The sequence below is a fragment of the Quercus robur genome, chromosome 8 (genome assembly GCF_932294415.1).
Source record: "Quercus robur chromosome 8, dhQueRobu3.1, whole genome shotgun sequence".
Lineage (NCBI taxonomy): Eukaryota > Viridiplantae > Streptophyta > Magnoliopsida > Fagales > Fagaceae > Quercus > Quercus robur.
The window spans coordinates 23089664-23113546 of NC_065541.1; the positions used below are offsets into that span (position 1 = coordinate 23089664).

Sequence of the window (23883 nt, forward strand, 5' to 3'; positions counted from 1 at the left end):
CTAAGAAATAGCAAAGGAACTAAAAGAGTGCAAATAAAAGAATGCCAAGGACCCTCAAAATAGAGTGAGATTATATTTTTTATTATATCAAGTATTTGAATATATTAAGTTCTACTTTGCTAGGATATATCTCAAGGTTCAATAAAGTTGAAAAATCACAAACTTAGATAGCTTTCTTTGGGCTTCCAAGACTTGTGAAGTTTGAATCCCTTTAAATCCAAGTATATCCTTAAGTATTTTCTGTAGGATCCTTCACAGTTCCTCACTGTTCACTCTATTTCAATCTTGCAACTCTCTTTTTAATATCTTTTCTAGTATTTGAGTGCTTCTTGTTGAATGTCTTTTGGCTGGAGCCTTGCCCCCTTTTATAGAGCCATTTCTAGGGGTTTTTTTTTCCATGCCATTGATCCATTCTCTTGGTACTCTGGTATCAGAACCAATGTTATGTCTATAACATTGGTGGCTAGTCCTTTCCTCTTTCTCAGTGTTTCCCCTTTTAAGGTTTAGCAACCCAAAAGTCTCAAGCTGACATTCCTCTTATAAGAGATCTTGTTTGAGTAATCCTAGATACTTTTCCCAAATCAAGGCTTCTCATCCTTTTCCCAAGATCTTTAAAAAGACATCTCAAAGTATTGGTTGCTTCACACTTTGTCAATTTCCTTTAAATGGGCAGATTCCTCATTGCTAATGATGAAATGCAAAAAGGCTCCCAACTACCTTCCTTCTTAATTCTCCTTTCCTACTTTACCCGAGGAATTAGGCTCCTTTATTAGATGCTGACTTCTAAGCCACCATCTGTACCCAAAGCTTTCTTCTAAATTATGGGCAGCTAATGGGACATGACCTCCTTCGTTTCTTGTGTCCATGGGCATGCCACCTTGAGCTATCCAAATCCTAGCTGGTTTTTTTCCCCAAAATTTCCCGAGGTTCCCCTTCTGACTCTGGGGGATCCTATGCAACCTGGCTTAGCTCCTTCTTACCTCCTTGTTAGGCTTCCTTAGGTACCACCTTTTACTTAAGCCCATGACCCATGTTTCCCTTTGTGCCTCTTTTTTCTTCCTAAAGCCCAATACTTTATTCTTTTCTCTCCGTGGGCCAAGCTCCTCCCTTTTTTATTTTTTGAGGGTTAAGCTTTTTTTCTTCATGGGCTGGGCCTCTCTTACTTTTAAAGGCTTGGTTCCTTATTGCAATTTTGAACCTATTGAGGAACAAAATATCACAAGTGGTGAAATCTAAAACTAAATGGGCTCTCAAAGAAAGGGAAGGCCCAATCCACTAACCAAGGCCCACTTAAAATGAGTAAGAGGAAGCCCAAACCTATGAATGGGCAAGTTTTGGGCCTTAGAAAAGGAAGAAAAAGGAAAAAGGGAAGCTCAGCCCAACCTTTGTGAGGAGATCTCCTAGGGAGCCCAAAAAGGGATTGGATCAAGATATCTTGGGACTGCCAGAACTAGGGGGGATTCTTGGGAAGTGTAGGAAAAGGATTAGCTAGGATTTGGACAGCTCAAGGAAGCATGCTTATGGACACAAAGAACGAAGATAGGCATGTCCCATCAGCCGCCCATGACTCAGAAAAAAGCTGATGACTTAGGAATCAGCACTTGATAAAAAAGAAACTTGGTACCTCTGGAAATGCAGGAAGGTGAACCATAAAGGAAGGTGGCTAAGGATCTTTCAACTTGACAGAGGAGAATCTACCCATTTAGAGAAAAGGACAAAGGGAGCAGCAACCAAGTGGAGGAGTCTGAAAAGGTCTCTCTAGAAACCTTGAAAAAAGGGATTAAAAGTCAGCCCTCAAGACCACCCAAAATAGGAAGGTTAGTTGTGGACTTTTGAGGGGGAAATCTCAAAAGGAGAAGGTAATTAGAAAATAAGGAAAGGACCCGCCATCAATGTTGGCTGGCACAACATTGATTCTGGTACCTAAGGTAGCAGATGGAGGGAATTAATGGCACATCAAAAATCTTAGGAATGTACTATAAAAAGGGATCAAGCCATCAGCAAAGGGCATATAGCAACACTTCATTAGAGCAAAAAGAGCATTTTAAAAGACTCATTTAAACCTCAGAAAATAGAGGAAATAGGGAAATACTGAGAGGAATCTTGAGATAAGTGCTAGAGGATACACTTGAATTTAAGGGGATTTAAACCTCACAAGTCTTGGAAGCCTAAAAGAGCTATCCAAGTCTATGATTTTTGAACTTATTTGAACTTTGTGACATATCCCAACAAGGAATAGGACCCAATGTACTAAGATTTAAGATAATGACATATCACTTTATTTTCTGAGGATCCCTGACTTACATACATGCTTTTTCTTTATTTCCTCACTGTTCTTTAGCCATTTTGCAAGAGACCATGGAAAATTTAGGGCCTCTCAAAAAAGAGATTTGTGTGCTTGTAAGGGCACGTCTCTTTTGGATAGTGGTGTGGAGTCACCGCTTATTTTTTATACAAAAAAATAAGAAAAAATAAATACAAATTACATGTTCAAAATACTTCGAATGTCAGTGATTGAATAAAGAACAATACAATTTTGGTAAATTAACCTTATAAGGCTTTGGGTCCTAGTTACAATCTATGCAAAAGAATATTAAACTTTGGTCCTAGTTACAATCTACCAAAATAAAAAACAAAACACTAATCTACGTATCCAAAAATCTTAAACTCAAGGGCTAGGTTACGGAATGGGAAGATGTTAGGCATCCATTCTGTCCAGACAAAGTCTGGTCTTCAAGACTCTAATGACCAATATACCCTTTTTTGAATGATGCTAAATGATCTATTATAATGCACATGACAAACACTTAACAAAAATTAACTTAAATAAATTTTCCTTATGGATGTGTCCTCTTCTTAAAAAAATTAGATATGTTTTTTGAATTAAAATAATAAGACTTGGTTTGTTAAAAAAAAAAAGAAAATTAGACCTATTTTTAGTAAAAGAAAAAAAAAAATTGTTAAAAAGAATCAGATCTGTTTTTGTGTAAAGTTAAAAAAAAAAATGATTTTATCAAGAAAAATCAGATGTGTTGTTTGTAAAGAAAAAAAAAAAGATTTCGAAAAGAATCAGATATGTTTTGCGTAAAGTTAAAAAAAGTGAGATTTTATTTGTAAAAATTAGATCTGTTGTTGGGAAAAAAAAAAAAAGACTTTTGAAAGAGGATCGAAATCTGCAATTTTATAACAAAGAAAACTTTTCAAAAAAAAATAGATCTGTATTTAATGAAAATACAGATCAGTTTTGGGTTTATATATCTGTATTTAATAAAAATACAGATTAGTTTTGAATCTTCATAAAAGAATTTTGTTAGTCACTGCAGATTTTGAAGTCAAAAAGAAAGAATTGAAATAAACAATCATTTAAAGTATCTAAGCATAACAATTATATATTAAGAACAAGACATAATAAAACATACTAAACATATTCATGCATCAAACAAAAACATACTAATTAGTGGAAGAAGAAAAGAAAGAAAAAATAGAATACCTCGTACATGAGCGTGCTCATCTAATGAAAGACTATTTTAGAAATCAAAGAAGTTTGTTCACCTCTTTGAAGTCTAAAATACTTTACTTATGTTGGGACGTTTTTCGTTGCCTACATGATGTTAGGGGAGTCAAAACCGAGACTCGATTTTAGGCTTGGAACATGGCCCAAAGGCTATCAATGAAGTGTGAAAGACCCATTTTGCTCAAGGTCTAGGTTGCATCCAACAAAGATTATAATAAAGCCCAAAATATCTAGATAAGCTAGCACAAAGGATGACCCACCACAACAAGGGCTTAAATAATAATCTAACGGTAAGCAAGAGAAACGTCCAATGGTAGATGTTTGGAAAATCAATAAATGTAGTTGCATAGTAAAAATTATGCATTTCCTCCTTAGTTGGTTAATATAAAAGTGGGCCCATTATAACAAGTACATAAGAGGAAAAATGGTCCAACGGTAAATATGACAAACCTCTAGCGGTAGATGCTGACAGATTAACAAGTGTGTTTACATGGTAAAAATTATATGTTTTCCTTAGTATTATTATTATTATTTCAACATAAGGGAAAACTTCCTTATTATCTAAAACATTATGGCTTTCGTCATAATAACAATAAACAAGGATTAGAGGCTTCATAATTACAAGTAAAAGAGGAAAAAATAGGATGGAATGAAGGGAGAGAGAGATTCCAGCTCAGTGCAGCAGATGTTGAACTAAGATTCTTAGGGTATATATATGTGGGGCATGAATAGGGTAGTACATGCTGTTTTAAGTGAGTGGGTATGTAAGCTTATGGTGGTGTGATGGAGTTAATACTAAGGCTAAAACTTTAATGGGTAAAGGGTTGTTTGTGACTGATTTGGAAGCATTTAGGGGCTGTGAATATGTAGAAAAAGAAAGGGAATGTCTAAGGCTAAGTGAGTGTGGGCTAAGGGGAATGATTTATGAGTTTGGAGAGAGCTAAACCACAAACAAAGTGGCAAGAAAATCAGAAATTTCAGAGGGGGTTAGTGTGTCTATTTTAAGGTGTTGGGATTTTCTAAGGAGATGGAATATGATGTTTATGGATAAGTGTATATGAGCATTTATGGACTAAAGGCTAGTTTCTGAACTAAGGGACTGACTTATGGGCTGAAAATAACATAATGGGTGAGGAATTTTATGATAAGATTAGTTGTGCTCCATGAGTTGATGGTAGTTCCCTTTTATATTGAAGCTTAAGAGATTGATTAGCAAAAGTCCAAAACATAGGATTGATTCAGGGGCAGAATACCTGATATAATTATCCTAGGATTTGGCCTAAAATGGGAGATTTGCTTTTGGGGCTATTTTGTTTCTTTGGGCAATGTCACACATGGGTAAAAATTAGCATAATCTTGCATTAAAAGCTAAGAATTCTGAGATTGTGTTCAACCAATGGGATTAAGGCAAGTATTAAGAAGGAATCCTAGTGTTGCAACTGAGATTTGGACCCTAGGAAGTAAGATTCAACATCCCAAGCCAGGTGTCAAAGTTTAAGTCCACTTCAAAGGGTTCCGTTGGAGATCTCTTTATGCCCTCCAAACCACATGTTCCCAAATTTTCCCCTTTAGGATTCATGGGCTTGGTTTATGTACCAATTACATACATTTTTAGTAATAAAATAAACTATTTGGTTGAGGATTTCATGAGCTTGGAGGTCTTGGTTGTGGCTTCCTTGAGTTGTGACCAAAACTTAGGAAAGAAGGGTATTTATTACCCATTAGCCTTTAGGTGTTAGCTTCTGGTTTCGTTCACGTCAGAGTTGGCAGTGGGACAGGTGGCCAGCTCCTAATTTGGTTTGGGAGCTTGGTTGCTTCTTGAGGTGACCTCCAACGGAAGGCAAAACTGAATGGAGTTCTCCAGCGGGGCCAGTTTGCACACATGGGCTATTTTGGATGAGATTTCATGTTGGACTTGGCCATGAGAGCTGAGTATTTTGGTGGGCTTCTGGCTTTGTGGTTCTCTCTACTTGGGCCTATTCTTTTGCTTTTTCATTATGAGCCCTACAAAATGGACAAAGCTACCATATATTGCCATAGATTTTTATTCCACATGGGCTTTAGTTGTTAGTAGAAATAAAATGAATCCATGAGTTTTAAATAACAACTTGTATAGTTTCTCATAATTTTTGCTATGGATTATTTTGTAAATAATATTTTCTTTGGGGCTTTTTAAATAATGACCTTCAATATTTTTTTGAGAATAATATTTACCATGGGTTTTAAATAGAGGCAATATCCATGAGTTTCAAATAAAATATGGTAACAACCACTAATGGAATAATGTGATATCCTCATGGGGTTTTCTATAGATAATCATAATAAGGTGAATAATTATTATGAGTTTTGAAAATAAATATTATAAATATTGTGATATAAGATAAATAATAACATGAGTTTATAATTTGATATGAAATAAATAAATGTCATGGGTCTAAGATAAATAATCATAACTTTCTATGGACTTTTATACGATGATTACCATGGGTTTGGAGAATAGGTAATTGCCATGGATTCCATGGGCTAGTAATATCATAGTAATGTTTAAGAAATTAAAACATTGCTAGTCATTGGACTTTTTAAGTGAAATACTTATAATATAGTATTTTGCCAAGTATTAATAACCATGAGCTTTTGATAAAATGGTGTCAAGTAGTTAGTTTGGGCTTTTGATGTTGCCAATGAAAATTAGGCTTTTGATATTGCTAGCGAGAATTGGGTTTTTGATATTGTCAACAAGAATTGGGCTTTTGATGATGTTGCCAATGTGGATTGGGTTTTTGATAAATAAATTGCCATGGGTTTAAATCATGGGCTTTGATTATGAATTTGAATTCCATTGGTAAAATTTCCATGGATTTAAATCATGGACTTTGATTATAAATTTGAATTCCATTGATAAAATTTTCTTGCCATGGACTTAAATCATGGGCTTTTCAGATACTGTCAAGCATAAGTATTCTTTGGCTTTAAAAAGAATGGGATGTGTGCTTTAAGCTCGTAGAGCCGGTTTTAGGCTTACCTAAATAATGATAATAAAATTGCATAAACTATGAGTTTTTTGGGCTTTTGTGATAGTTTATATCATGACAATAAGATATGAAATATTTGTGATTAACATAATAATAGGGCAAAAAATATTTGGGAAAGCCCAATAACTTGTTAGTGGTATTTGAAAATAAATAGGTGGTATTTAAATAAAATTAGGTGAAAAAAAAGAGTACCCCAGCAACTTACAAAAAGAAGTTCCTAAAACAAAGGCCTCCAAAACGTCTTTAACGTAAGGGAAATTGAAAGAGCCGGTTTTGGGCTTACCTAAATAATGATAATAAAATTGGATAAAATATGAGTTTTTTGGGCTTTTGTGATAGTTTATATCATGACAATAAGATATGAAATATTTGTGGTTAACATAATAATAGGGCAAAAAATATTTGGAAAAGTCCAATAACTTGTTAGTGGTATTTGAAAATAAATAGGTGGTACTTAAATAAAATTAGGTGTAAAAAAAAGTACCCTAACAATTTACAAAAGGAAGTTCCCAAAGTAAAAGCCTCTAGAACGTCTTCAACGTAAGGGAAATTGAAAAGTCAGAAGAGAATTGCCTCTCATTGTTATATTTTTCCTCTATTTATATAGATTGACATGCTTAAAAAACTAAGCTAAAAGAGATCAAATACGAATTGGAATGTGTCCTTATCTCTAAAAATCCGGAAAAGATAGGCTTTATCTCAATCAAGGGGTTCTCGGGCCGGGCCGAAGGTTTGGGCCAATCGGCACTTGCCATGTGCCGAAAGTTTGTTATCTCAATCAGAGAGTTCCCACATCCTAATGATCATTTAATTGTTATTTTAATTGTGATTACTCATAATCAAGTTTTGGGACTTTTTTTTTTTTCTCAAAAATAATACACTTTTTCACTAATTTTGCAATATATTGTTGGACTTAAGTCCGACTTTGGGCCTGTGGCTGTGAGTAGTTATTTTTAAGGGAATTCAATCATCTTTGATGTGAACACAAATTTATCTGGATCAAATGGTCAAATCTTGGTTGACTGAAGTGTTTAGGGTAGATGGACCTTGCCACCTTGGTTAATAAGGTGGCCTTTCGCGGACTGAAAAAAGGAAAGAAGAAAAACCCTTTTGCTAAAAGCCCGTAAAACCCTTCTCCTCTACACTACAGTGTGTACGAAAAACCCCAAAGCAGCAATTGATACACAGACACAGACACAGACACAGACACAGTAGTAATACAATACAATGGCCATCACCATCAGATTGAAACACTGGCAAACTGCCCTTACTCACCATGGCGCGTCCCTACTCTCCTGCCTTCAGACCCAAACCCAAACTCCCTCTCGCTCCCTATGCTCTCTTCTTTCACCCACCAATTCTGAGGAGGATCAGAAACGGAGACAGAATGAGGAGCAAAAGGAAATGTTTCGCATGAATTACAAAGTAGATGCCACTTCTCATGACACCCGTCAGCCTTTCAAGCCTTCTGTTTTTTTCTATGTATGTTTTCTTTTTATTCTATTCCAATTTCAGGCCCTTACAACTGTATTTTTTTTCCCATGTAATGGGTTGGTAATTTTTTTTTTAAAAAAAAAAAAAAAAATTAAAATTGAGTCTTTTGGTTTAAAGGTGTGTTTTTGAATGATGGTGCCAGATTGGGAATCAGGGTCATGAAGCTAGCGTAGGGGATTTTATATTCACGGAAAGACTTAAATATGTTGATGTCAAAGACAAGGTACGAGGATCAATGACTTTTCCTGTGTGTTTCTTTGTTTTTGCAATGTGGAGTTATTTTGGTCTTGCTTTTCTTTTCTTTTCTTTTTTTTCATACCCATATATATATATATATATATATATATATTTTAATTTTTTTAATTAGTAAGTTACAAATGGCTCATGGGTTTTGATCCTATGATCTCACCCTTCATCCTATTCTTATGGGGGAAGGAAGAAGCGTCATTTGAACTACAGTACATTGGGTACTTGATTTCTTATATGTAACAACTAGTTATCGTGGAAACTTGGTTGAATGGGGCAAATGGATTTTAAAAAGTATTTTAGAAGAGACAAGTCATGGTCAAGCACAATTTGATATGCAGTCGAGTAGTTTAGTAAGAGGAGAAGGAAATGTTTGGGGAAAAAAATGGAGATTATTGAGTAGAAGTAAATAATATATGCTAGTAAAGTGAACTATGTAATCATTTTGTTGGAAAACCTTTTAATAATGGAGACAGAAAATTAAAATTCACAGGAAGTAAATCGCATCACAGAACTCCCCCTCCAACACATGATGCTGCACGTTTGCGCAAGCAGGTCCTGTGTATGAGTGGATTGGGCGTCAAGCCTTTGAATCAATATTTATAAGTAGAATGGGGCTATATTCTACTGCAGAGACCTGGGAAACTATCAGAGGAACAGTATGCAAGTAGGCCTGGGGATCAGTTTACAAAATATTATGTCAAAATGCTAGGATATTTGGGGGCCAAATTCTGAATGAAGATAGTATAATAAATTACATTTGCTGGGAAGTAAGGACCCAAGCTACAGCAAGAGTGAGCTTCAAGGATACATCAACGAATAGGCAATTATGCTGCAACTGGGGAATCCTATTGTCAGATTTCAGAGTCTGACTGTCTGAGGCTTTGTAGTGTTTGATGCGTAAAGATTCCTTTCTTCTTGTTTGTATTTGATTGTTAGCAGCTTAGCCTTGTGATTTGTGGTTTGTGGGAGTCTAGTGTGTAGATTGGAGTGGGGCTCTCTTTATGTTGAGGTGCAGAGTAAAAATGCTTTTTTTTTTTTTTTTTTTTGGTGGGGGGGGGGGGGGGGGGGTGTTCCAAAGTAACATGGATATGCTTTGGAATGCTAATGCCACAGACTATCTTCCAAAGAATATCATCTGAAACAATGTAGCTTTAATATGGTCTTGGAAATTAGCACTATCGTAGATCCAGTGGCCCAAATAATGATTAGAAAGTACCAGCATGGGTTTATCACTTGATATGATCATAAGAGTTTTAATTTGCCCTTTTGTCTTTTTTTATTATTATTATTTATTAAATTTGTTCTCAGCAAGCCTTTCTTCTCTTATTCGTATTACCATCTGGTTGGTAGGATATGTAATATTAAAAAGTATTCTGTGTGCGTTTTATACACGCAATTAAATTAACAGCTGTAAATTTTTTTTTGGTTATTGTTTGCTGTGACATTTTTCATTACCTGCAGGTGGAATTCACCAAGGTTGGCTTAGTTTCACTAAAAAGGAAGCTTTTCTTGCGTCACCCACTCAAACGCTTGCTGCAGAACGCATATGTTAAGGCAGTAGTTGAGGCTCATGTAAGAAAAATATCTATTCTTCCTAATACGCCACTTCTCTTGCAGTGGTTGCTTAATAAGAACCATTTTTCAGATGCTTATCTTATAGAAACCTGCCAGTCTAATACACTTTGAGTAAGATCAGTTGAAGTTACCTATCATTGATTTGTTTTGCTAATGTTCCTTGGACAAAGTTGCATCAATGCATCTCCTCCCACCATAAGGGATGTAGGGTGAGGTTTTTCAATCTTTTGGGTGTGTGTTTATTAAAAATAGGAGTTAAGTGCTACAAGAAATTTTTCCTTTTTTTTTTTTTTTTCTCCTTTTGCCATTTGGCACATTATAAGTATAATAAATTATTAGCATAGTTTTCTCTAACTAAATCACTAATTCACTATTACCAAAGATGCCTGAAGATTAAAAATACTACTTAGATTAAAATTCGATTTCCCAAAGTTTAAAATATTTTCGTTATTTATTTTATTAATAATATGCCATGCTTTTTTTGTTTTAATAATAAAAGTTAAGCCTTACATGACATGCTTGAACTATGTAATTCAACATATGTATTACACAGCGTATGACATGCTTTTGCTATGTGATACACTATAAGTATAAGTACGTAAGAATTGTTAACATAGTTTTTAAAAAACTATAATGACAAAAGTTAGATTACCAAAAGTTTTTAAAATTTGAAAGGACTTTCATTATTTTAATAATCGATTATAAATTTTGGATTTTAATAAAAATTTGGTCTTAAACTATGTTCTTTTGGCATGTGAGTTAATAGTATTTTTAGTTTGTTTATTTTTACTATTTTTTTTTATTGTTTAAATTCAATTATATTATTGAAGTGTATCTTCAATTTTCACATGATTTTCTATTAATTTGTGCATCGCATGAGCATGTTTATTTACGAGAGATATAGTTCCCCCATTTATAGTATGTTTAATTATTGAATCTATTTTTTTTCCTCTACAGGTTCAAGAGTTCGGAAAGGTGATTACATTAATAATAGAAAGTGGAATGATGTATTTTACGCCCAAACCAGCAGTCACAACCAGGCTAAGTTGCCTAGACCCTTTGTATAGAATTTCAAAATATATCTATTTTAGTTCAAACACATTGATAGCATGTGGACAAATAGTTGTCACATTGATGCTGGATGGGGATTATTAACATAGATGAATTAATTCTGGTATGGATATCCAATTACATTAAAACTTCAGAAATATAGAAAATAAAGATTAGTGAAGTTTGGTTGAGTTGGAAGATTATAAAGAGGAAGAGTGGTATAGTTTTAGACACATAATTGTTAAATCTAAGAATCATTTCTGGCCACCACAATTTTGTACAAGTTTCTGTTTGTACATTTAAGTGGAGCTCACATCTTTAATACACATGTATCGACTCATATGTTTTGAGTTTATGGTGGAGTCAAATTAGTCTAATGTCTTCCACACTGATTTACTTTCAGGATTTCACTAAGTTGAGAGTTGTTGATTTTGGCTTCTTAGATGACGAAGGCAGAAAAAAAAACCTCAAGTTTTGAGGGAACTTTTAAACAATTCATGGTGGAAGTTAGGGCATGTGTCGGGGCAGAACTCAGAAGACAAAGGCAAATGCTTTTAATCTTGAATATTGCAGCCTTGCTTACACCTCTGGTTATCCTAATGTATTCCAGATTTATATTTCATGTAAATTATGTCTCATTCCCTGCCTACTAGTTAGAGAATAGAAACAACTTTGTGTTTGGTTTCCTCCTATTAATGGCTTTAAGTGATAATTAAGAAATTACTATATCACATAACTTCACATGTTACTAGAGTTCTTCTAGCCAACTCTTTCTGTTCTTTACCACTTGTAGTATTATATTTTCGGGTTTATTTGGTCGTGTAATGTTTTTTTATTTTTTTATTATTTTAATTTGCCCTAGATTCTCTCACCTTTTAGCTTTATGTTCATTTTGATCATGTACAAAAACTTTGCAGCAACATGCATTACACATTTTCCTTGGTAGCTTTATGCTCTTCACAAAAACTCTTGAAAGACTCTGGTTAGCTCAAAGTAGGGAAGCCACCATATGCGAAACCAGAAACTTTGGGTTACTCTGGTTGGTTAGTATTCAAAATAGCCTCACCATTTGGGCAGTTAAAATAAGGTTAAATATCTAGTAAAGCAAGTGATGATCTTTTAATTGAGTAGGGTTTTTTTTTTTTTTTGGTGGTAAAACTTAGGTATAAACGTATAGTATTTTAGGTGTAATATGTCAGATTTCTTAATTGAATTCAAATACTTGTTTGCATTGATTTTAATTTTCCTTGAATAAGAAAACACTATTTATATTTTATTGGTTAGCATGATAACCATTGTAACGCATATCCTTAGAGTTGAGTAAATTCCTTATAGATTTAGAAGAGTATAAGGCATCATCAATAAAAAGTTTAGTGTCTTTTGGCAATATAATATTTTATCTTCTGGAACCTTCAATTAGGTTAAATGAGCCTGATATGGTACTTTAGCTTTGGTTAATGTTAATTGTAGAAAATCTTTCTCATCTTTAAGGATTGTGTGCATTGTTGCACTGCTGACTAGATAAAAATCTTCACCAATTATCTAATAATTAAATTTATCAATAAGACACTTGCCTTAATATATATGCAAAATATAAGTAACAATTCATTACATTAAACAAAAATAAAAACATGCAAAATTGCATTAAGTGAAATAAAAACATGGCGAAATTATATTAGGCAAAATAGCATAATTTTATTATATGTTAGGCGAAATAACACAGTGAGTACAACAAGAACGTGGTAGTAGTTCAATAAAGCTTCAAGAGGCCAAGAAGAAAAATGTCATATAGGTGTGATATGAAAGGGCATTGGTTGCGCGCTTGCCTGTAAAAGAAAAAGGCAAAGGAATTGAATCAAATTATGTCAACCATAGTGATATCTTGTAGACCTTTCATCTTCATATCTTTGTGTTGCTAATTATTTCCTTTAATTTTATAACACATTATCAACATGAGGCACTGCCCAAATTCCAAAAGGCAGCTGCCCTCATTGTGTCTTTAAAAGCCAAAGATTATTTCGGTGATTCTCCAACCCACCGTAAGTTTTACCCTAAAGATTGATAAATCTTCTTATCTAATGTGTTTGTTATCACATTGATTCATATGCCTAATATTAGTGTTCATTTAATGTAATTCAACTACACTTCAAGCGAAAAGTAATTCAATTACACATGTTATCTTTACTTTAAGCATATCAAAATTTACATGACATGTGTATATTAACTTTGTATACAAATTGATATAAGATAATATGCGCATATGTTTTACGCTATGCTTCATGAAGATAATTTTATTCTTATAGTTCTCTCTCTCTCTCAAAAAAAAAAAAAAAAAAAAAAATTCTTATAGTAAGTTTGCATTTAAATTATTTAGATTGAATATTGTAATGTTCCTCAAAAAAATTAAATATTGCACTAATTAACTAAACTTGACATAATATAAATGTTTATGTAATTATTAATGTTGTGGGTTCCAATTAGCTCAGCAGGTAAAGTCTTTGATGGTTAAATAAAATATTTGAGATTCAATTCTCACCTACACCAAAAACCATTTGTTGTCTTGGTCTGATGATAAATAGTTATTGTAGGGGTAAAGTCCCCAGATCAAACAATGGGCCTTGGGCCCCATATGGAATTTGACCACGTTCGAGGAGAAGGTGTGGGCGCCAAAAGGGCTCCCAGCCCAATTCTTATGGGCCCAAACTTGTTTAAAAGGCGGTCTGAGGAGAAATGTCTCCTCGAACGTACCAAGTATGGCTCAAACATGCACCCTACCAGTAATAAAGAATCACTCCAACGAGTATTAGTAGCAGGGATGAGTTCCACAAGCCTGTGAGAGGAAAGAGAGTATAGGATGTCAAGGGAGAGACTACAGCTGCCACATTAAATGCATGACGGCTACTTTTCTGGCCGCATTAATGTGGAGAGGACTGGCGAACAGTGTTACCTTGGCTACTACAACTCACAGAAAGATGGGGGAGATGTCCGATGGGACAGGCACTCAAGTGAAGGTCCAGATGATCAACAAGTGTAAGATTCTGATGACTTCAAGGGGGCTATATAAGAGAATGGAATCCCCATGAAGAAGGGGACCAGAAAAAAAGGAGGAACTTAGAACAGAAGAAGGAGAGAAAGACCATAGCCTTTGATCAGGGACAGAGGTACACCCCATACGTCTCCTCGGACCGAATATCCAATGGACATGAAGGAGATCTTCTTATTTTCGATTGTTGTATGGCCCAAAGTTAACTAACACTCACTTCGTTAGGGCCTAGTTCTATAACCCGCTCTCTACAAATTCATTGTCTAGGGCTCCTTGGGCCAGAACCCAATACCTGTTGGGCTTGGGCCCCGAAACGTGACCCTACAGTTATCATTAGGAGCGGACGCCATAAATTGAAACTCTTTCAAGGTCAAACCTTTTAAAAGTAGAATTTGTTGCTCTTGCCATTTTGGTTAAGAATTACTTCAATAAATCCTTGCTATGTGCATGGGTCGGGTTAAAGACTTTTTTTCAACTCAACCCTCCATGGTGAGTTAAAAAAAAATCCAATCCAACCCAACCTATTACAAGGGTCCAACCCAACCTAAACCAACCCACATGGATTGAGTTGGACAATTTTTTTTAATTGCACATTGTTGTTGTTATTATCTATATATATATATATATAATCGAAGTCTCTGAAACTCCCACAAATTTCCACATCATCACTATTTTTTTTTAGTTCTTTTTATTTTCTTTCCCCCACTATATAGAGTTTTGGTCATGGTGATGTCCTCACTCCAAGGACACTTTGGAGGTAGTTTAAACATAGTATAATTCTAATTATTAGGCCACTGCATAGTAAAAAAAAAAAAAAAAAAAAACTTTGCTATACCTGTTTCAATCCATAAACATAACAATTTGTCTACCTATTTTTTTGATAGGTCATCTGCCCAAATTTGTATCTACATTAGCTAATATTTTGTTTGGAGGGGGCATAAAAAAAAATTATTGATATTGTTTGTTATAATTAGAATTCTACAATACAAACCAACACTCTTCTAATCCGTCATTTAAAAAAATAATAATAATAAGAGAGAGAATTCTATTATAGTTGTATCACGTGCAAAGCCAGTTTTGTTATAGTATTGTTATAGTAGTATTGTTGGCTCAGTTTTGTGAAAGTATTTGGTTATGATTTTTTTTTATTACGCATCTCCGTAGATTTGAATTTTGATTTAAATTATGAAATATGTTATTAATAACTCCTCTTTTCATTTGTTTGATGGTTCTTCATGTTTTTTTGTTTTTGTTTTCCTTTTGATTTTGCAGGTTTCCGAGGAACACAACCTAGCAGGTAAGAGATTCAGTATGTGTTTTTTATTTTTTTAATATATATGAGTTTGTCTAATTCTATGTTTTTTTAATTCTTTAGTTTGATTTCAAAAATATGTGCATGTTTATGATTCCTTTTTGTGGTAATAAGTTTCTATAGTTTAAAGGGTAGGTTTTTGTTTGCTTTTATGTCAGAACATCCTCCTTCCTCCGTTGTAAGTATTGAATTTAAAACAAAAAATCTTTTAAACTAAAATTTTTACTTATCAATTTTTATGTTAGAATATATTCATAAACTTTGAGGTTTGTAAGATTTATAGTTGGAGTTTGTGCAAGCATTTGGTCAGGAATATAATTATGTGCTCTCTACTCTGTGGGCTAATGATAAGTTTGTTGGAGAAACTTAAAATATAATATCAACTTTCTCATTTTTTTTTTTTTTTTTTTATGAGAGTAGACCACAAACAGAGAAGTTCTATTTTATTCAAAATTTACTATCAACTTTCTTATTCTTTTCTTTCAATCTATAAACATCTCACACAACTTTCATCCGCCAACTTCATATTAGCTAAAATGATATTACATGTTCAATGTCTATTTCAGTGTAGAGATTTGTATGTAATGTTTCTTATTGGCAGATTTATGGACATGGAGAACATGCTCTATTAGCTTGAACTCACATGTCTATAACAAAAACTACTCAAAGAAGAGATAAATCCATGCATCGCATGAGTTAACGACTAGTTATTATTAATTGAGCATTAGAATAACATCACCACAAATAATAGCAAATTTATAACCAAATAAACACAAACTATATAATTAGAACTTAGGATTTGGGTTTTATTGAGGAAGAAGGGCAAGAAAGTAAATAACAAAACAATATTATATAATATATTTTTTAAAATTTAAATATATATTAAATATAAGTGGGCTAGGTTGGTTAGGTAGATTTCTAAATCTTATGTAACTTGAACACAACCTGACCCATTGTAAAAAAAATTTCATAACCAACTCAACCCACCAACCCTTAAAAACCGACCCAACCCGACAGGTTGGCTTGGATCAAGTTGGTTTTGGCGAGTTTGCTGCACACCCCTACCTGGAGGCAATGAACCTTGGAGATACTAGAAAGAATTGAAACTAAGCATCCCAACCAAATTGTACAAAAGTAATGATTTTTATTTGTCATCATCCTCATGAAGAATTAAAAACTAAGTACCTTACAAAGTTTCACCAACCTTATGTAATAATTTAAGGGAAAGATACAAGCACCAAAAAACTGTAATCCTCCCAAAAGCTTGTTACGATTGGATGGACTTGAGTTTGCAAGTGATTTTAAAAGTGTTAGTGAATATAATTCTACACTTTTTAAAATCATCTCATAATTAAAATAATGTGGGAAAAATGTCACTGATGAATACATGTTGGAAAAAACATATACTACATTTCATGTCTCGAATGTACTCTTGTAGTAGCAATATCTAGAGTATAAGTTTAGGACTCTTAACTAATATCTTGCCCTCTAGTAGCTGAACAAAATAATGAGTTTTTGTTCAAAAAACCATCAATCATGCCCAATTGGGTCCTCACCATTCCTTGAAATAAATGGAACCTCAGTAAATAAATATGGAGAAAATAATGGTCATGAACGTGGTAGGAACAATCAATATAGAGAGGATTGTACTCATAATCCCAAAGATTCCTTAGATTATCTTGAGAACCTAACATCCTCAAAGAATTTAGAAACATCCAGATGAGAAATATCCATACCATTTGCTTCTTTTTGAAGAAATATGAGTGCGACCCCTCTAAATTGATTGTTCCTACCTCGTCCATGACCATTATTTCCTCCATACTGACTTACTTATTGAGGTTCCATTTACTTCAAGGAATAATGAGGACCTAGTTGGGTGTGACTGATAGTTTTTAAGCAAAAGCTCATTATTTTATTTAACCAATAAAAGACAAGATATTAGTTTAGAATAATTTATAAACTTACACTCTTGATATTGCTACTACAAGAGCACATTCGAGGTATGAAATGTAGTAAATGCTTTTTCCAACCTATATTCATCAGTTACATTTTTCCCACATTATTTTAATTATGAGATGATTTTAAAAAGTGCAGAATTATATTCACTAACACTTTTAAAATCACTTGCAAACTCAAGTCCATCCAATCGTAACAATCTTTTGGGAGGATTACAGTTTATGGTGCTTGTATCTTTCCCTTAAATTATTACATAAGGTTGGTGAAACTTTTTACTGTAAGGTACTGAGTTTTTAATTCTTCATGAAGATGATGACAAATAAAAATCATTACTTTTGTTCAATTTGGTTGGGATGCTTAGTTTCAATTCTTTCTAGTATCTCCAAGGTTCATTGCTTTCAGGTGGATCTTACATGAAGCATAGCGTAAAACGTACGTGCATATTATTAATTTGTATATCAATTTCTATACAAAGTTAATTCTCCAAAAAAAACAAAAAAATTGTTAAAATAAAGATAGCGTGACCACCGCGCACCTTTGATGCGATGATCACTTCATAAGTATAAGTACTTGTGAAGTGTGGAAAGAATGGGCTGAGATTCAAGTCGTTAGCTTTTAAAGACACAACGAGGACGGCTGTGCCTTTTGAAATTTGGACAGCACTTGATGCTCATAACGTGTTAAAAAATAAAAGAAAATAATTAGCAACACAAAGATACGACGATGAAAGTATACTGATAGTCATCCACTAGCATAATATGGAAATATATACATGTAATAGTTTTGGATACAGAATAGCTATGTGTTATTTACAGCAAAGCTTTTGGTTGAGTTTAGTAGATGTGCTGAAGCAATGAAATATAAATCAAGTCTATCTAGATTCTTGGCCCATCCACTGGGTGAGCAATGGGCTCTGATACTGGTCTGTTATGTGGATGGTCATATTTATAAGTCTAGGTCATTGGTCTCATTGAGTTTCTTCAAGCTTCATTTTTATTTATTACAGGTTATTTGTTTGATATGTAATAAAAAATTGAATGAGAAAATATGGGGTTTTACCCTAGTGCACATGATGCATACAAGAACTAAAAAAACAATCAAAATGTTAGAGGCTGTTTGGATGCATTTTTTTGGTCACTCAATTTTCATCACTCATCACTCATAACTCATTACTCATCACTCTAAAATACCAAGGCTGTTTGGCACCATCACTCACTTTCCATCACTCAATATTTTTCGCACTATTTGTGGACCCCATACTTGTCACTCATTGCAGCTTTCTTTTTTTTTTTTTTTTTTTTTTTTTTTTTTTTTTCAGTACCCAAACTCACCAAATCCAGTAAAAAAAAAAAAAAAAGAGAAAGAACTGAACCCAGAAACCGAAACCAGTGAAAGAACAATTGAACCCAGTGAAAAAAAAAAAAAAGAATTGAACCCAGTAAAAGAACCGAAACCGAACCCAGTGAAAGAAGAAGGAAAAAAAAAAAAAAAAAAAACAGCCAACGTTGGAGACCAGTGAAAGAAGAAAAAAAAAAGAACCCAGCCAACGTGAAAGAAGAAGGAAAAAAAAAAAAAAAAAAACCAGCCAACGTGAAAGAAGAAGAAAAAGAAAAAGAAAGAAAGTGGAAAGCCAACGGAGACCAGTATTGAAAGAAGAAAGAAAAGTGGAGAAGAAAGGGGAAAAAAAATGGTCAAAAGTTGCAGTTGTGGTCCCTCTGTGTTTATTTACGGAAATAACATTAAGTTATGAGTTATAGAAATTAAAAACAGCCAAAATGTGTTTTCGGTTTCCATAACTCATAACTCAAAAATCAAATAATTGAGTGATGGAAACAGAGTTATGGAAACAGAGTTATCGTTTGCCAAACAGATATTGAGTTATAGGTCCCCCATTTTTGAGTTATGAGTTATGGAAACTGAGAATTGAGTTACAGAAATAGCCAATCCAAACAGCCTCTTATGAGCTTCTAGAATTCAACATATCCATAAATTCATGGAGACTCAAAAGAAGAATTTGTTGAGCTACTAAAAATAAATCCCAACATATCGACAATTTAATCACGGATTGTGGCTTTGACCAAATAATTCCAACCAAATTGAAGACCGTAGGGACTCCATAACACATGAACTTTTGGGTAATGTAAGAACAAATGGTACATGCAATACCAATCCACGACACATGGTATTAAATGTCTTAGAGCTCTCATAACTATAACACACACAAATGGAGAAAGAGGATCTTCCTATCGACAACCTATCGTAATCCTCTTTGAGCTTCCTGAAAACCCACATAGTGTTCCATTGTGACTAGAACCAAAATAAACTTATGGAAATACAATATGAAATCTAGGTTTTCCACATACTCTCCGCCATGTAGAGCAAGAAATCCTAAATTACAGATCACAAGCCTTTTCCAAATCTAACTTACATAACAAACCAGCTATACTATCTTTCTATCTACAATTCAAACATTCATTAATCTCCTGTTAAATTGGAATCTAGAACTTGCCTTCCACTTATTGTTGTTACCATGAACATAAATTAATAAATAAAACAAATTTCATAATTTTCAAATTTATGATTCAAACAATTATATTTCACAGAAAGTAGATTTCACCATAAAATAGAGAAAAAATTAGGAGAAATTACCTTGTTGGTGCTTTAAAATCATCTCATAATATGATAAATAAATTAACGTCAATTCCATGAGTTTGTGGTGGTAAAGTTGAGGTCAGGCCTATGTCTCTTTTTTTAAGTAATACACGCTATCTACAGAAAGTAGATTTCACCATAAAATAGAGAAAAAATTAGGAGAAATTACCTTGTTGGTGCTTTAAAATCATCTCATAATATGATAAATAAATTAACGTCAATTCCATGAGTTTGTGGTGGTAGAGTTGAGGTCAGGACTATGTCTCTTTTTTAAAGTAATACACGCTATCTACAAAATTTACCGATGTAATAGTTCAACAATTTTGCATGCTACTCCCAAGATACAACAAGCCCAACCACCTATTTGTCTATTCTAACAAATCCTACACTTGTAGGATAAGAAACCTTCAAACAATATTTCCTTGAACCCAAAATAAAGTGTAGTGGGGATTTTTTTTTTTTTTTTTTCTCAAAAGAAGAGGAAAAAAACCATGCAAATGTTTTAGAAATTCATTGCTGCGTATGAGGGTGAGAAAACAAAAACAACACCTTTCCTCTATGGGTTCATTTTTTGTTTTAGTGCCTCACCTATTTTTAGGTGTTCATAGTATACTATATATAGAGGCAAATGAGAAAACATCCTTTAATTTATTTTAATAAAAATTTAACTATTACCATAAACGGCTAATTTATGTTTTTGACTATTCTTGTCAATATAGAAGGTATCCCATACTAGTAACATATATATAAGGGCTCATTAATATTGAAAACAACAGCTATTTTGCACTAAATATACTGGTTTTATTTTTCCTTTAAACGAAATTAATGAATGACCTTTTAATTAGGCTTTTTTTTTTTTTTGAGAAAAAATTTAATTAGGATTTAAAATAAAAGATAATAATAATTTTTTTTTTTTTTTTAATTTCCAAAACCTATCAAAGCATTTTCTGTGTCCAAATCAAATATCCCAACAATGACTTCTGTCTATTAGTTAGAACTTTTGCCATAATCTTAGATATGGATACTATCTAAGAGGCCAATAGGCCTAGAATATTTAGGGCCCGTTTGATAGAGGAGTTTGAGTAACGTTGTTTATGATGTGAAAAATGTGGTTTAAAAAGTGTTGTGAAAAACACATATTTATAGCATTCATAAAGCAAAAAATGTGTTTGGTACTGTGTTTCAAATAACATATTTTGGTGTTTGAAAAATAAGTAGTGTGTTTGGCATAGGTGTGTTTATTTTTTAAAAAGCTGACAAAGGTACAAATTTAAATTTATTATATCAAGAGAGAAGACAAGTGCTTGAAGTGTCTGAGCACTTCTTTTTCCCTATGTGCCACTGAAGTTTCTCTTTTCTTCATCAGTAGGAACTGAGGCAAACGACGATCCGCAACGTTTTCCTTTACTTCACATTCCTCATCTCCATCGACACAAACAACGATTCATGGCCGGGTTTCAGTTTCTGTCGGATCTCGTCCATTCCTGTTAGCAGTCCACAACCCAGCAACAGCCAGGGGTTTGCTCGCTACTGAATCCAGGGGAAGAAGGTCCCACTTCACCACCGAAAACGCATGAGCTTGTTGCAAATCCAGGTTTGAATAACACTTTGACCTTGGTTCTTAATGAGTTTTTGTAACAAGATTGTTGTTTTCCTTCTCTATACTTTTAATTGAAAAACTATGTCAATTTATTAGTGAAAGGGGTTTTGTGAGATACCCAGATGATTTAAACCACTCCATGGAGAGAAACCACCAACCCTCGGTAGAGGAACCCTTGTGAAAGATACCAATTTTGGGGTTGTAGGATGCGAAAATAGAGAAGAAGATTCGGATAAATAGATGATTTTCTTGTAAAACATGAAGATGACAAAGTACCTTGTAGATTGCTCAAGTATACAACCATGTGTGTGGTAATTTCAAGAATAAGGAAAACAGTAATAGTATCCAATTTAAATTGAGGTGGCTTTAAGTCATGGCCTTTGAAAGCAGTCCATTATTATCTGCAATAGACATCATGGAAAGTAAGAACAGATGCTATTTGGAGTCTAAACAATATAAAGTGTGCATGTTTTTGGATTAACACCTAATCCAATATTACTCCCACAACGCTTTAGAGTAAATAGGTTCTGCTGCAGGAGTTACTCCACAATCCTTAGGAGTTTATTTTCGGGTGGAGACTCACCCTGAGCAAGGTAAAATAAGTTGGTTTCGTGAAAATTCAGAACAAGAGAAGTAAAAAAAGTAATATTTTATTTGTACATCAGCAACTGTAAAAGCTTTTGGTGATAGTGCTGAATTCATAAATGATCTTTTTGTACATATAGTGATGGATTCAGAAATGATCTTTTTTGCAGTAGACATGCATATTACATTGTTGCTTGTTTTGAACAAAGCACTGTTATATAATACATATTACAATTGTTTGATGTTAAATGTGATACTGAACTGGCTTTGTGCAAATTATTATACATTGAAAGCATAGTGAATTCATTACTCTTTGGTTTCTTTTGCAGATGTCAGAAGCCATGCATAATGATATTGACAACGGGATTAGGTTTTGAAATGTGAATTGTTTGTGTGGCTTGAGAGCAAGTGTGAGGATATCGGATAAGCGAAATGAGAATCGATACAGGGTTTACTAATGTTGCCCAAGGGATCAATGTGGTTTTTTTGAATGGTGTATTCCATTGAATATGCCATTGTCATATGTGGAGGATTTCCAACAACTACAAATAGAGCTATGTGTATTGCAATAGGAATTGAAGGCCGTGCATGAGACGGTCCAACCCATTGTTGAGACTAAAAGAATGGTGAAGATTATGTTCGCTAGATGGTGCCTGCTATGCGCGACTGTTGCACTACTGCTCACTATACCAATGGTGTAAAAAAAAGTGATATGCTGTCCACTTTGTGTTTCCTTGCTACGCATATTTGTGTAGGGTTTTTTTGACATAACAACCTCTTGTATTTTGCTACTGCTACCCATATGTATGTTTTAAAACTGTTTGCATAAACCCGTCTAGCAACTTCTCCTGTATATATTAAACATATTAGTATCTTACTAATTCCACATATCATTTTGTGGAATTAGCACCATCGATACAACATTCATTTTCCTAACAAGTGTTGCTAAAAATAGCTTTTCACATTTTGATATGTGAATGCTCTAAGTGGCTCATGTTGATTCAAATGTGATTAAAGTGAAAGATTGTTGTCAATTTTATTATAAAGTTATATGTGTGTATGAAAAACTTTAGTGAAGGAGTCAATATGGTCTTTCATGAAGTTATCAAATATTGAAATCTTGATTTTGTGCTAGTGATGAGATTGATTGAAACTTGATTAAAAACAAATTATAGTTCATGCAAACTCAATAGAAAACAAAAAAATGAACTGGCGGTTACAAAAAATATACACACCATATTTGGACTCAAAATTGGCGTTGAGAACCCACCACGTCATAACTAATGCCCAATGTTTATTAAAGGAATCGCGTATGAACTGAACCTGCATGAGAAATAATACAACAAGGCACAAAGATTTGTTAGTGGAGATATCTGGAGAAGGGATTTGGAAGAAGAATGAGATATCCTCATATCATTCCTCACACCATTTTAAAAAGAAAAAAAAAATATGCTTGAAGAAATTAATACAATCTGGTTAATACCACTCTTAGGCCATTTGTTAAATTACTTTAAGATGGCTTTTATACAAATTTCTTGGGAAATATTAAATAATAAAAAAATATTTTTTATTTTTCCATAGAACGTTTCTAAAAATATTTTCTAAATCAATACCGTTAAGTCACTCATTAAAATGTCTCAAAGTTTTTGTGTGAAGGGAAAAAAATATGTAAAATATGCCACCAAAGGGAAAAATATACCATATGATAGCAATAAATATTGCTGAGATTCTATCACTCCTCTTATTTTGATGGGTTTTGAATCACCAACCCTTTACAGATTAGTCCTTTATAATAAAATCCAATTACAAACAGGGTGAGTT

At 33.5% G+C, this 23883-nt stretch overlaps 1 protein-coding gene and 1 long non-coding RNA gene across 2 annotated transcripts; both read left to right on the forward strand.

Annotated features, from left to right (window-relative positions):
* The first annotated feature begins 7598 nt into the window (after positions 1-7598).
* LOC126695017 (50S ribosomal protein L21, mitochondrial-like) lies at positions 7599-11676 on the forward strand. Its single transcript, XM_050391613.1, has 5 exons — positions 7599-8028; positions 8183-8263; positions 9751-9861; positions 10822-10839; positions 11318-11676. The coding sequence occupies exons 1-5, from the start codon at positions 7774-7776 to the stop codon at positions 11390-11392; spliced, it is 540 nt and encodes a 179-aa protein (XP_050247570.1). The 5' UTR covers positions 7599-7773; the 3' UTR covers positions 11393-11676.
* Positions 11677-21174: 9498 nt separating this feature from the next.
* LOC126695018 (uncharacterized) lies at positions 21175-22985 on the forward strand. The gene is made up of 2 exons (XR_007645948.1): positions 21175-21471; positions 22392-22985. It is a non-coding gene; the product is annotated as an uncharacterized LOC126695018 (long non-coding RNA).
* The last annotated feature ends 898 nt before the right edge of the window (positions 22986-23883 follow it).